The sequence below is a fragment of the Rhododendron vialii genome, chromosome 5a, assembly GCF_030253575.1.
Source record: "Rhododendron vialii isolate Sample 1 chromosome 5a, ASM3025357v1".
In the NCBI taxonomy this organism is placed as follows: Eukaryota; Viridiplantae; Streptophyta; class Magnoliopsida; order Ericales; family Ericaceae; genus Rhododendron; species Rhododendron vialii.
The window spans coordinates 38,159,585-38,174,581 of NC_080561.1; the positions used below are offsets into that span (position 1 = coordinate 38,159,585).

The 14,997-nt window shown below is 36.6% G+C and overlaps 1 protein-coding gene across 1 annotated transcript; it reads right to left on the minus strand.

Moving 5' to 3' along the window:
- Positions 1-6,751: 6,751 nt before the first annotated feature.
- On the minus strand, positions 6,752-10,694 carry LOC131326442 (uncharacterized). The gene is made up of 2 exons (XM_058359231.1): positions 10,232-10,694; positions 6,752-7,371 (listed from the first exon to the last, which is right to left on the minus strand). The coding sequence occupies exons 1-2, from the start codon at positions 10,608-10,610 to the stop codon at positions 6,827-6,829; spliced, it is 924 nt and encodes a 307-aa protein (XP_058215214.1). The 5' UTR covers positions 10,611-10,694; the 3' UTR covers positions 6,752-6,826.
- Between the last annotated feature and the right edge of the window lie 4,303 nt (positions 10,695-14,997).

Genomic DNA, 14,997 nt, shown 5'->3' on the forward strand with positions numbered 1-14,997 from the left:
AAAGTATTTTCTAAAATCGATTTTGTAACTTCAACAAGCTAAACTAAATTACATTTTGTAACTTGCTAGGTTAACCTTAGTACTTATATGCACTCTCCAAAGAAACTTCCAAGAGTCAAGTTAGTAGGGTTGATGGCTAGGCAAAATATACATACGAGTCGTTGTCTTGACGTTCGATTCGCAACATCTACGTAATTCTCTAAGATGACCCTCCTGATCAATTTCTTTTTCATCATTCGACAAAAGAATTGAGGTTACAATGACCTAATGAACTAGTACGTACGCTGGCCCAGCTGGTGAAGTACTTAGCCTCACTTATTTAACTCTCTATGACATATAACACATGAATTTCTTGTCTTTCTTTAAAAATAATAATAATAATCTCTTTAACTTCTTTGTGAAATCACAATTAATATAATACCACCACGCGGAAAAATAAAAATAGGTAACTCGAACAGCACCCATTACTTTACGGATTAATTATAAACACACAACCGACGAATCCTGCTAAAGAAAGCTACTAGTAAAAAAAGTGGTCATCAAACCAATCGTTCGGTACAAGATTAATTAAAAAGTGATAAAGACAAATATAAGTGCATATAATATTACATACACAACCCCGAGGGATTAGCCAAGTGGTCTAGCCTGCAAGTGGTCTTGACCTGAAACGTACTTAGATTTTTGTTTCATCTTAAGATCTCAAGTTCTATTCTTCTTGTTAACAATTCTTAAAGCTAGCCACCTCACTATCATATCTAAGCATGTGAAACGGCTGTGGGAGATGCTGTAGAGATTAGTCTGAGGTGAGTACAAACTGATCCGGGACACCCTGCAACAGCTGCAGGGTGGGATGTAGGGATTAGTCCGAGATGTGCGCACAAACTAGCTCGAGACACCCTTCATTACAAAAAAAAAAGAGAGTACTATATTACATACACTACAGCTAAAGTAGTATTATAGTGAGATTTGGTGAGATGTAACGAAATTGGATGCAGTTTGAACAGAGCTTTCAACGAATAGTCATAGCTTTCAATTCTGCGGGCTTGCGTTTAAGCCTCCCTCACTTCCTACTCCGGTTTTGCTCCTTTTTTTTTTAAATCGTACTAATTTATAAGCTCATCCCGAGCCCAAAACTATGATCCAAACGGTTTATCTCGTAACAGTTTAAAAAGAAAGAAACTTTTCATCCTGTAAAACCTACCAAAAAATCATGCTTTTTAAAAGTCAATTTGATCGAATAACGACGGATTTAGGAACAAATTATGTTATATTGAACGATTTAAGTTTAAATTATATTTAGCGCCATTTTACAAAACAAAATACAAGATGTTTGCATACCTAGCTATAGCTATCAAGTCAAACTTTATTTTTTCCCTGACATGTTATTTTCTGAGAATTTCACAAAATTAACAATTCAGATTATGCATGTCGGCTAGAGTGTAAACGGTTCGGCTTAGACTTCTGTTTGACTGGTTTGTTAGGACATTTTGTAAACCAAACCAAAACATATAGCGGTTCGGCTTAGATTTCTGTTTGACCGGTTTATTGCCGTTTTTCGGTTTAGAGCAAAAACACAGGAGACTTTGAGCAATATATAGATAGGGGTTTTCGGCTAAATAAGTCAAGTAGTTTATTTTTTTTGTCCTTATTCAAAAAAAAATCGCATTTATTAGTTTTTCGTCAATTTTTTGGAGATTATTGCTTCGTCATGATGAGAGGAATCTAAAAAGTAAAAAATTAAGATCGAAACCTAATTTTTTTGAATAAAGACAAAAATAAGCAAATAAGCCAATTTTTTTGTCTTTATTAAAAAAAATTGGATTTCGATCGTAATTTTTTACTTTTTAGATTCCTCTTATCATGAAGAAACAATAATCTCCAAAAATTGATAAAAAACTAGCAAATACGAAAAAAATTTAAATAAGGACAAAAAAAAAAGCTAAGTTTAAAAAATAATTTTGAAGTCCAAACAACAACTACCACCAATCAAAAGCAACCAAAAACATTATTGGAAAAAAAGAAAAAAAACAGCAACAAAACAACTATGAAGTCCAAACAATAACATTTTTATATAGGCTTAAACAACATTCACCCACTAAATATTAAGCAAATATCGAAAAACTCCAATATATATATATAAAATCCAAATCCAATGAGAGATTCCTTACGGCCTTACGGTGCGGGACGCCGGGACTCCCCTTTTCCGATCGAATTGCGACGATCCGAGCTCATTTAAATATTGGGACCAGTCCTTACGGCGCGCGCGCATATAGTTTGAGCGGCTCGGATCGTCGCAATTCAATCGGAAAAGGGGAGTCCCGGCGTCCCGCAGACGCCGGGACTCCCCATATATATATGCGCGCGCCTGCGGTCAAGTTTGGTTTGCTCCAGATTAGATGGTTTGGTTTACTCCAGATTAGATGCTAGCAAATCAGGCCGAACTCATTTTCTTCAGTTTTGTTAAAAATCAAACCGGACCAAACCTTTTGCCTCTTGGCTCCGTTGGTTTCGACATAAAATATTTTTCGCTAAAATATTTTACCTATTTTCAAGTGTTTGGTTGTATAAAAAAAATGAGATTTTCATTAATTGGATGAAAATAACTGACCCTTAAATCTTCCGTAAGTTATTTTTCAAAATGAACCCGTTATCTTCTACTACAATTCTCATTATTGAGTTTTCTTGATCGTTAGTCCTGACTTACGTCCAATCCCCCTCCTCTCTTTCTTGAGTTTTCTTGATCGTCAGTCCTGACTTACGTTCAATCCTCCCTCCCTCTCTCTCTCTCTCCATGCCATCTTATACTCTCTCTTTATTAAAATAATTTTCATATGCCAATCAAACACCAAAAAATAAAAATTTAAAATTTATTTTTTAAAAAGATATTTTACATAGAAAATATTTTACATGAAAACAAGCGGAGCCTCAAAATCCAAACCAGATCACCTCCCCACCCCTACATGTGGGACTGGGATAAATCCACACAAAATGAAAAATTAATATATTTGGAAAGGATATGGACGGATGGAGTGCAGGAAGAGCCATAGTCGACCATCTCGCGTATAAAACTAAAGTCTCCAACCCCATTACGCCACGTCACCATCCCCTCTCCCTCTCCTTTTAACCAATCCCACCCCCCTCCCCTCCCTTCATTTGAACTTCAACTCTCTCTCTCTCTCCCCCATCTCTCTCATCAGACAAATGGAGGGTCTCATTCCGTTCGTGTACAGAGCCATAGTCCAGTACAAAAGTGGTGGACAAGGGCTTATAGATACATGGCTCAACGAATCTCCTTCGGCTGCATACATGAGACTCCCGGGCGACTCCGACCGCTTCCAAACCACGTCCGACGTCGTAAACGTCTTCCGGTCGTCCGACTGCGGCTTCCCTCCCTCTACCACCCCACAGCCACCGCACTCCACCACCGCTCAAAGGAACATCGTTGCCGCGGTTGTTGATCAGTCTCCGGTTCGTCGTCGAGTTGTTGCATAAAATTCATCGATTTGCCAACGACATATAAAAAGCAAATTACGTGCCCGAGAAAAGCCTCGGGCGCATAATTTGCTTCTCTTATTTTCTTTTAAGCATGCATGTGTGTGATTTTCTTTTCATTTGTGTTTTTGTTTCCTTTATTGGTGATGGGAATATTGGTTGTGTTTGTAAAGGGTGTGGATAACCAAAGGGACCCCACACCTTTGTGTTGTTAGTGTCAAAATGTGAAGGTTCCATTATTAAGAAATATTTGTGTAAATATTTGAGAACAAATTAATGTGTATTATCTATCTATCATGTGTTGTTTCTTCACCAAATGTTATCTTTTCTCAGGACCTGGGGTTGGTGCTGCCAACACCGTGCCTGTTCTCCGTGAGCGCGGTCTACTCCGGTCTCGTTCCAATGATCGGAAACGTTTTACTCCATAGAACTTGTGAAGTAAAATAAGCGTATCAAAAATCTGCTCGATCGGATATCATTAAGTGAGCGTTTTGCGAAGTGAACAAGTAAACGAGCTTTTCGAAGTGAATGTTTCCGTTCATCGGAGCGGACCGCGCTCTCAGGGGACAACAAAAGGGCAGCACCAACCCGAGATCCCTTCTTTCACCTTGTTGGTCCTTCTCTTTTATTCCTTTTTTTTTCTCAATTTCTTTTCGGGGTTTAATTGGGAGCCATTTGAAAAAAAAAAGTCGTTGTTCATTACCGGCTATGAAAGTGATTGGGCGAATGAAACATTTTATCTAACAGTTGTTAGGGTTTTAGGTCAAAGGGAATTCAAGACAACATCAATATATCTTACAAATTTTAGCTGCTTTCTTATAAACTTATAAGTTTGAAACTTAATTCAACATTTTTTTTTACTTTTCGTGAACTTTTTATTTAGTTTTTCGTAGTAATTTTTGAGGTCAATCGTTTGTCTTGACAATACAAATTAGAAAAGTATAAAAATATGGACTGGTGTTGAAAAAATACGGCACTTTAGACAAATAGACTGTTTGATTTTTTTATTTTTATTTTTATCTTTGGTGAATTTTTTTTTTACTTTCCATCATAATTTTGTATTTTTATGCTTCTCTTGTCAAGATAGGTGATTAATTTAAAAAATATAACGCAAATCTAACAAAAAATTTCAAAAAAAAAATCCATCAAAACAAACAAAACGAAAAAGAAAAATAGGTTCACAAGAATGGAGAGAAAGCCTTACGACGGGTGCCGTAATTGATATATCAAAATAGGTTCATCAGTAGACCAGATTGGATCCGACATGACCCACCGGTTCACCCTGATACGAGTTATGTGTTCAAATTTCGATGCTACTTATTCTTTATTTTTTCAAAATTCTATTCTGCTTTTTTGATCATCATGGTTTGACTTTGGGTTATTAAATGCATGCACTGTGCATGGGAGGAATCTGGTACTTCATCAACCCCTAAAAGTAGGAGGGAGGGGGCTGCTGCACCCCATTTTGGGGCCCATCCCGGTTTTGCTCTGATGATCTGAATCGTTCACTTTGTAGAGCTTGTCGAGTAGAACAACTATGCAAAAAATAAGGTTAATTGGATATCATTAAATACCTGATCGGAACCTTTTATCTTAAAAAGAATGGATCCGAAACACTGGATCAAATCCACTGTATCCTATGGACTGAGAGTTATATGGGCTCCGATCAGGTACTTAATGATATCCAATTAAGCTGATTTTTTTGCATAGTTATCCTACTCGACGAGCTTTACAAAGTGAACGATTCAGATTATCGGAGCGAGACCGAAGTGGGCCCCAAAATTGGGATAGCGGCGTGGACAGCAGCCCCCGCGTCCCTAAAAGTAACTGCTAAAATAATCCAAGAGGTGCAATTTTTGGATAATCAATAAAATAAATTTATATATTTTTTAAATTTTTTTTAAAACCAAATTAAGGAACCAATGGAGATCTGTAATTTGGTGTCATGAAAACTAAAAAATAATTTCTGTTTTGTACTTTATTTTTTAATCTAAAAATTGAACATCGTTTGAAAATGGATTACTTTTACAAAACGGAGGAAATATTAGTTTGTTTAATCAAATTCCGATTTTAGTGGAGTACAATAAAGAAATCGTGGAGAACCTAGAGAAAAACAATGAAACGCTGATAACGCGTAAGCTTCTCTGGAGCTATAATCCTCCTTAAAAATGCGCCACGCTTCTACTCTCAATACTCATACTGTGCTCACGCTCTCAATTCTTACTCTCGTGAATTATCGTAGCTTGTGATGTATTTAAAAGACGCTTCCACGCTTGCGTATGCGCTCCCGCTCTCACACGTGAATTGTGTGACGTAATTAGCTCCGGAGTCAACCAGGCAACTAGACGTTTAGCCTCATTTTCGGGAGATGCCATTGAAACTTGTGGAAGATTTGCCTGCATCCACTAAAAAATATGGACTGGATGGAAAGTGATTTTGATGCTTTATATTTAATTATTGACACTCTACTTTTTGTTTTTATCTATGTAAAATTATCAAATTACACCATTTATTTTGTTAGTGTTCTTCCACTTTAATTAAAGAGTATTGTTGCAATTTCAAATAAATAAAAAAAGATAAAAAGTGCTGTGCCAAAATCAATTTCCTAGATAGAGTCGGTCAAAATAGTTCAATTAATTGTTTCCACTTGATTAAGGAAACTTCCTAAACAGCTCTAATTAAGTTGTCCTAATATGGCCCACTTGTGATCCTTAAAGTCTACGACTCGAACCTAAGACAATAAACAAATAAGGGAAGATAGATAAAACAAGAATTAGGTTTGGTTCAGTAATCCTTTAATTATATCTTATTTAGTCCTGTAAAGATTAAATGCAACTATTATGGTAGGCAGTAGCTATTGAATTGAACTTGGATCTACACGTGCGTTATAGAGTACACTCAAGCAAATATTGGCCCAGCTTGCCCAATTAACAAAGCCAAGCCTCGAGCAGCTCGATCGGTTCATTTGCAACTTTAATCACATACTAGCTGGGAAGGCCGGTCAAATTCCTTCCCTCGTTTAAGATCTCGTCTTACTAGATTCGACCTTCATCATTTCTCCAAAATACGAAAACCTCTCTCTAAACAATATTCTAAAAAGTAGCAAGGCGTTAGTAGAGCGATCGGCCATTTTCGAGTGATTAATCGAATTTATCGGTGCATATTACTTAATCAGTAATCTGTGACTAATCGTTAGTCGGACCTAATCGAATAAGCCCCACCTGCGATCAGTCGCGATTAATTCCTTGTTTTAGAAACAGAATACCATAACCAGTACCATATCAGCTTCATCTCTAACAAAACTCTTCATTTTAGCAAAAAAATTTGTACGCAGCTAGTTTGCTCTTGGTGCAGACCACTCAACTCTAAGGATGAGATTGTCATACCCATAGCCATCGAGTTTGTTAATAGCTCTCTCCGCGTCTTCCCGGCGCAGAAAGTTGACGTAACCATAACCTCTGCCCGAGCCGGTTGCGTAATCCTTCGGAACATTAGCGCGAAGCACTTGCCCGAAAGGGTGGCAGAGGTCAACCAAGTCAGAGTCCTGAGTGTCTTCCGAGAGGTTGTCGATCCTGATAGTGTAATCGTCGTTCCTCCTCCTCATATCCGATCCAATTACGCTTCTCTTGGCACCTTCCCTCCTGCTTGGTGGCACGTAAGAGGTACCTTGGCTGGAGGACGAAGCCGCGGCTACTGCGTCTGTCGAAGGAGGTGTATCATTCGTTAAGAGTTGGGTTTGGTGAGCAAGACCTGGGTAAGGGCACCTCGCCGTCCAATGGTCGCCCTTCATACCGCAACTCCTGCACACCATCAGAGCAGCTCCTTTGCCAAGCTGTGCCAGTGAATCTCCGCTACTCTTGGCTTCTTCGGCTTTCTCACCTGTTCGTGTTTCCATCATTCGACAAATTCCAAGGTTTAAAAAAGGCATCAACCAAAATGGATAAACTTTCTGGGCAATAAACGTTAACAAAAACAAATGCATCGGGGCACGTCGATGAAGATCGTTCTGTATGACATGTGGGTTAAGAACGAAAAGATGCCCGTAGAGACATGGCATGGCCGCACATACATTGAAGACCTTGGCGTAAAAACCACAAAATTTGAAATTGCTTCCGAAATTCTGTCATACAGGGAGAGAATTCCCTAAAGAGGATGCTTGATTACCTAGTGAAGCCAGAAACTCTCTTCATGCATCACATTTTTTCCCGAAGAATCGCGTAGTTGAAAACGAGAAACAAAAACCATGAAAAATCATAGCAACAAACAGGGGCGGATTCAGGAATATTACTTAGTGAGGGCACCTGTTAATCATAGTGGCGAAAGTTCATTTTTTTTAGTCAACTACACTAAGATCGTACAAAATTAAAACATACATTACTAACTACAAAAATTTATAACGCGTACTTTAAGTTAAATTAGGTAAAAATGAGCACAAAATCTCAAACAAAAATTTTAAAATATATTTTAAATGAACAAGGACAAGTTTTAGAAAATCGAACTAGTTTTGTTAATGACTTTATTTTAAAATATTTTTCTTGAACAGTTAAAAATAAAAAGAATCAAGAAAGAATAGCTCTAAATAGACAAATTGCTCATAAATCAATAAATATAAATGCATCATATGATAAAATTCACACATAAAATTAATTTATGTGCAATTTCGAGATATATCCAAAGTGTGCATGTTTATATATTAACACATTTTCATAATTATGCTAATTTATTCAAAATGTATATAAAAAAAAATTAATTTTGAGTGGGGGCACACGTTCGAATGGGGGCACGTGCCCCCGCATGACCCCCCTTCAATCCGTCCCTGACAACAAATGCAGCTGCATGATAGGATTGCGTCACTGGACTTGTAACCATTCCATAAAGTAGCAGAAATTTTAGCTCCATAGTACAGCCACGTGGTACCCGCCCGATACCCAAAAATTTCTCGTAAAAAAGGGTTCATACTTTTCGATCACATAATATATAGGTGGTTTATATATTTGGAGTCTGTTATCAATACAGAGTAACAAGCTTTTCAATATGCTATATCGGCGATCGAAGAAATCCAATACAAATCCGTAGACATCAGAACAAAGGGCGGTGCTTGGTTACGAGATCTATCGATACATTCAAATTACAAAACCTTACCTAGATACATAAAAAAAATGAATTCACACCGATTATGGATGAGATTTCAGAAGCAACGATCAAGATGAACGGAATAAAATCATTAATCGTTTCCCTTTTGAGGACAATCTAATCTCATTTCGTATACTATTAAGAGCCAACCCTACTGAACAAACAGAGATCTTCGGTTTAGTATTTCAAAACAGGGGAACTGAATTAAATTGGGGATAGGAATACTTTATAACTAAATTCTGGGTTTTAAAAGGTTGGTTTGATGCAATTCAACTTTCTAGACAGTACCCACAACATTTGGGGCAGAGCATAACTACTATGGTCTACATACATGATACAACCTTTGGGCAGATGGGTTTTGAAATTCTAAGTCACAGAATGTGGTAGCTGGAACGGGATAGTGAAAGCGTCTTTCAAAAGACATATTCGATTATGTAGAAATTGCGAGAGCGAGGATTAAGAGTAAGAACGAGAATTAAGAGCGAAGGCAGCAAGAGGTTCATCATCATGTGAGTGAGAGGAATCCTAGTTATCCCAATCAAACTATATCACAAATTCACAATACCACTCAGGGGTACTTCATCATGTGAGCCAGATCGAGGAAATCCTAGTTAGGCTGCTAAATAAGCCAATTGGCTTATTTTTTTTGTTCTTATTTAATTTTTTTCGTATTTATTAGTTTTTCGTCAATTTTTTGGGGATTATTGCATCGTTATGACAAGAGAAATCTAAAAAGTAAAAAATTACGATCGAAACCTAATTTTTTTGAATAAGACAAAAATAAGTCAATAAGCCAATTTTTTCATCTTTATTAAAAAAAATAGATTTCGATCCTATTTTTTTAAATTTTTAGATTATTCTTGTCATGATGATGCAATAATCCCCAAAAAATTGACGAAAAACTAACAAATACGAATTTTTTTTGAATAAAGACAAAAAATAAGCTAATTGGCTTATTTAGTCCAACGGGACCTTAGCCTAAATCACAATACTACTGACATTCTGCATATACAACATTGTACTCCTTTCGTTCCGAATTGCTAGTCTTTTACGAAAGTCGTGCAACTTTAAGATCAAAAAATAAAGTACTCCCGTATAGAGTTTTTACGATTTTCAATTGAAAATCTTTCCTGAGGTGTTAAATTATTTGGTGTTAGAATTTTTTTCAAATTTACAAGTTCAAAATTGTACTCCACGTCCCAAAAAGATTGTCTGGTTTGCAAAATGAGAAATTTATAAAAATTGAATTTTTATCAAGGAAAATTCAAACTTTTATCAATAAATTAAAAAAAAAAACTCTTTTGATATTTAGTAGCTAGCGGGAAAAATTTGGAATTTTTTTTTGACAAAAAGTGTTATCAAGTTCTTATTTGTGGACAAAACAATCTTTTTCAAACCAAATAAGGGAATGAGAAATTTTTTTAAACTCTTTTTTTTTTTACATTTCCCATTACCCATGTTCTACGCGAACATTAATAATTTGGATCTTTTAAAAATGATTTTGCATTCGCTTTTCCATTTTTTTGCACATCATGCACGCAAATTATGTGACCTAACCGCATATAATCACGCAAAAGGGCAATAAAGATAAACAAGGGCGAATTACCAGAGTCTCTCCGTCGCTCAAGCACAATCTCCTCCCTGGAAACCATAGTGAGCCGGCTCCCAACGTCCTCATCAACAGCATCGCCAAACTTAGCCCACCCCCTCCTCTCCACAGCACGCTTACTAACCCGAGCGCTGGCCACCTTCCGGACGCGAGTAGTAGTAGTGACCCTGACTCTATGCCCCTGTTCATTGAGCGTGTACTCCGCCACCTTCTTGATCCCGTTCTTGTCCGGACCGGTTACTCGCGGGGGAGGGAGGAGGAACCTGAGGTCCACGGTGGCGGAGTCGTCTTCCTCTTCGACTTCCGACCACCGGAGCTTGTTTGTGGATGAGTTCTTGTTGGAAGCCGAACTGGGTTCTGGTTTGTCGATCGCCATGGTTGTGTGCTTTGATTGGTGATGTTGTGAGGGATTAGGGTTTTCGGATGGGAAACTTATGGTGATTTATGAGCAATTGGAAAAAAAAAACGGTTTCAATGCAACATTATTTGTAACCCACACAAGCCTATGCGTTTTAGGAAGGAGATTTAAATTCTTTACAATGTCGGGTATAAACATTTGTTTTCTCCAAATCAATTATATTGCGCCATGTCGTCATGTTCTATTGATTGAGACCATTGTTTTACAATGTGTCGCGATAATTGATTTGAATGAAATAAATGTTTTGTGTAAAAAATTTATTATCGTTAGAAAAACTAATTGTTTGCAGCGCACGTTTCAACCGCCCTATTCTGTTTCTGTATCTAATGGGTGAGTTACAAAAAGTGTCTAGCAATTAAGGAGAAATTTTTGGGTGCTGGGTGGGCAGCACGTGATGTCCGAACAGCGCATCTGAGTCTTTCATTTTAATTTTGGACAGCTCGAATTTGAAGAGAGAAAAAAGAGAGAGACAGATGAGAGAGAGTGGTGGGGTGGAACGAGAGATAATGTTTTAATCTGAGCCGTCCAACACACTTTTGAACGGCCTGGATGGACTGCTCAGGCACCACGTGGGCGCGGCCACGTGGTACCCACCGGCACCCAAAAATTTCTGGACGCAAGGGTCTGTTTGGACGAAAACATTCGATACTATCGTAACTATTGCTGTCTTTTTTTCTTTTTCTTTTTTTCTTAAAATTTTGTCAGATTTGGTGTTAAAATTGTGTGTTGGCAAACGGAATCTATAAAGTAAATAGTTACTATGATAAAATAAATCTCAAAAAGTTTACTGAAGACTTAGATTACTTAGATTTTTCAGAAAAGATTTAGTTTTTCCACCGTATTTAGCGTTTTTAGGGTCGCCTTATCTATATGTTTTTCAAGGTTTGTCCATATTATTATACTCTTCCGATTTTGTTACTCCCTCCGTCCCTAAATAAGTATTCGGCGCGCAAAACTAGGCCTTACAAAATATGCATGTTTTTTATTAAAAAATTTATTTATTATTCACAATCTAATAGAACTCATTGCTATCTATTGATTTGTGAAAAAAATTTGATTTTTTTAACAAAACAAATGCATCTTTTTGAAGGCTTAGGTTTGCGCGTCGGTCACTTATTTAAGGACGGAGGGAGTATCAAAATTCAGATTTTAATTCTAATTTTTTTAATAAATAACTAAAACATGAATAACCCAGTGTCTTTAGGAGAAAAATAACTTAGGCCAAATGCACCATAAACATCTTTGTCTACAAAATAAATGCACCTTAATATTTCTTTTACAAGCCGGTTAGAAGTGTGTGTATATATATTTTTGACTTGGAGACTTTGTTTGCCAATATTGTATGCATCAACGGAAGTTAACGGGGAGTTAGTAGATTAGTTCACAATGGATATCAGAGGCTAGCCATAGTCTTAAATCCCAAACGCGTACGACGGGACTCAAAACATGGCCTCCCATGGGAAGACCAAAAAAACTTTCGCACAAAAAGAAGCCACACGAGATAACACACAATTTCAATATCATAGCATAACCCTTTTTATCATGGGTGACAAATTAAATAGAAAATTAGAGGCCGCCCCCGTTTTTTAGCCTCGGTTTGAAATCGACCCTGAAATATTTTTCTGAACCTAGATAGGCTCGGGTATATTGGTTCATGACTTTTGACCCCTCACCCTCACACTCTCGCTTTCTCTCTCAAACTACACCCACCAGCCACAAAGCCTCCAATGGCGAGTTCGACGACGACGAGTTGGATGTGGATCACGAAGAAGCATGACCAGTGGTTAGTGACGAAGAATACTTCCACCACCGCCGCCTTCGCCGTCGTGCCACCCGGCTTCCACCACCTCTTCACCACCAGCTACCAACACCTTCGATCACTGCCACCACCGGCGATGCTGGTGCGGACGATGATGATGTTGACGCCGTCCTCATTAATCTGCATTCTCCACTAATTTTCGTCATGGTGACGGCGGCGGCAGCAATGCTCTCTTCCCGGCATCGAAGAGCACTGTATCGGCAAAATCGGTTTTATCGTGTATCATCTCCACCGCTACATCATGTTCTGAATTTGTCTCTTCAAGCTCTTGACGCCAAAATGCCCTTGCCGCTGCCAGCTGCCCATCAACTGGAGCTACATCACCTACAAAGAACCAACAAACCGTCAAAGACTAGTCAGAGTTCCAAATTCAAATTGCTTACACCAAAGGTAATTAATTTGCAGAGGATTTAGACGATTACGAGAAGTGGAAATCAGGATTTGTTCCTATGAGAATTGTGAATATGTACATGAGGTGGAAATGGTGGGTGCCTCTTTATCAAAGGTAATTAAATTGCTTACACCAAAGGTAATTAAATTGCATTTCAAACTAAATAGGAGAGAGCGGATCAAAAAAAAAAACTAAATAGGAGAGAGAGTCCTAATCGATGGGTGCCTCTTTATTCGTTCCAATTTGAGTGAATATGTACAGGAGGTGGAAATGGTGGAATCTAGAAAGAAGTAGTTGTGTGCATGTGTAAATTGTTGGAAGATTTTTGGGAAAATTTCTGACATGGTTGAAAATTTTAGAAAATTTTTGTGCGTGTTTATTTTTTATGAGAACTACGTATTTTTTTTTATAAAAATTGTGTATTGTTTATGAGAACTGTCTATAACAATTGCGTATTTTCTATGAGAACTGTATATTTTTCTATGAAAACTGTTTATGAGAATTGTGTATTTTTTATAAGAATTGTATATTTTTTTTATGAGAACTATGTATTTTTCATGAGGATTGTGTATTGTTTATGAGAATTGTGTATTGTCTATGAGAACTGTGTATTTTAGTGTGTGGTAAAACTATGTGAACTGATTTTCTATGAAAACTGTGTATTTTTTATGAGAATTGTGTATTATTCATGAGAATTGTCTATGACAATTGTGTATTGTTCTCATAGAACTAACTATGAGAATTGGCAATTCACATAAGCAATTCTCATAATTCAGTTCATATAGCTAGTTCTTTATGCGAACTAAGCAGTTCTTATAGAACTGCCTATGAGACTTGGCAGTTCTCATAGCCAGTTCACATAGCCAAGGATATTTTTATTACCGTGTATTTTCTATGAGAACTATATATTTTTTTATGAGAACTGTGTATTTTAGTGTGTGGTAAAACTATGCGAATTGTGTATTTTTCAGTTCACATAGTCCAATTCTTATAATTAGTTCAGAAAGCTAGTTCTCTATGAGAACAGTTACTTCTCATTGCCAATTCTTATAGAATTGACTATGAAAATTGACAGTTCTCATAGAACTAACTATGGAAATTGGCAATTCACATAGTTAGTTCTCATAACTCAGTTCACATAGTCAGTTCTCAATAAGAACTAAGCAATTCTCATAGAACTGACTATGAGACTTGACAGTTCTCATAGCTAGTTCACATAACCAAAGGTATTTTTGTTCGAAATAATATGATTCAATAATTGATATATAGCTCTCATAGCCATAGTTCAGGGGTATTTTTATTCATTTGTGTATTTTCTATAAGAATTGTATTTTTTTTATGAGAACTATGTATTTTCTATGAGATTTGTGTATTTGTTCATAAGAACTGTCTATAAGAACTATGAATTTTTCATGAGAACTGTGTATTTTCTATGAGAATTGTGTATTTTCTGTGAGAATTGTCTATGAGAATTGTGTATTTTCTATGAGAACAGTGTATTTTTTTTTATAAAAACTGTGTATTTTTCTAAGAGAACTATGTATTTTTTATGAGAATTGTGTATTGTCCATAACAACTATATATGAGAACTGTGTATTTTCTATGAGAATTGAATATTGTCCATGAGAACTGTGTATTTCTATGACAACTACGTATTTTCTATGAGAACTGTGTATTTTAGTGTGTGTTGAGACTATTTAAACTGTGTACTTTTCAGTTCACATAGTCATTTCAAATAATTCTCATAGAACTGACTATAAGAATTAACAGTTCTCATAGCTAGTTTACATAACTAAGAGTATATTTGTTCGAAATAGTTCTCATAAAGACAGTTCTCATAGGGACAGTTCTCATAGAAATAGTTTTTATGAACAATTCTCATAGAAACAGTTCTCATAGAATTTTTTCATAGTAAATGGTATTTTTTTAATCTTTCATAATTTCATATTCAATATGGATCTTGTTTAGTAGATATCGTCGAGTAGATTCCAAAAATATAATTTTTTTTACAAATGAATATCTACAATAAAAGATATGACTTTTTGAAATTTAAACAATGTTTTAATGGTGCACCCGTGCTCACGGAGCATTGGATAATTTTTCTATACTAAATGTTCTCTAGTTCCGTGCGCTGA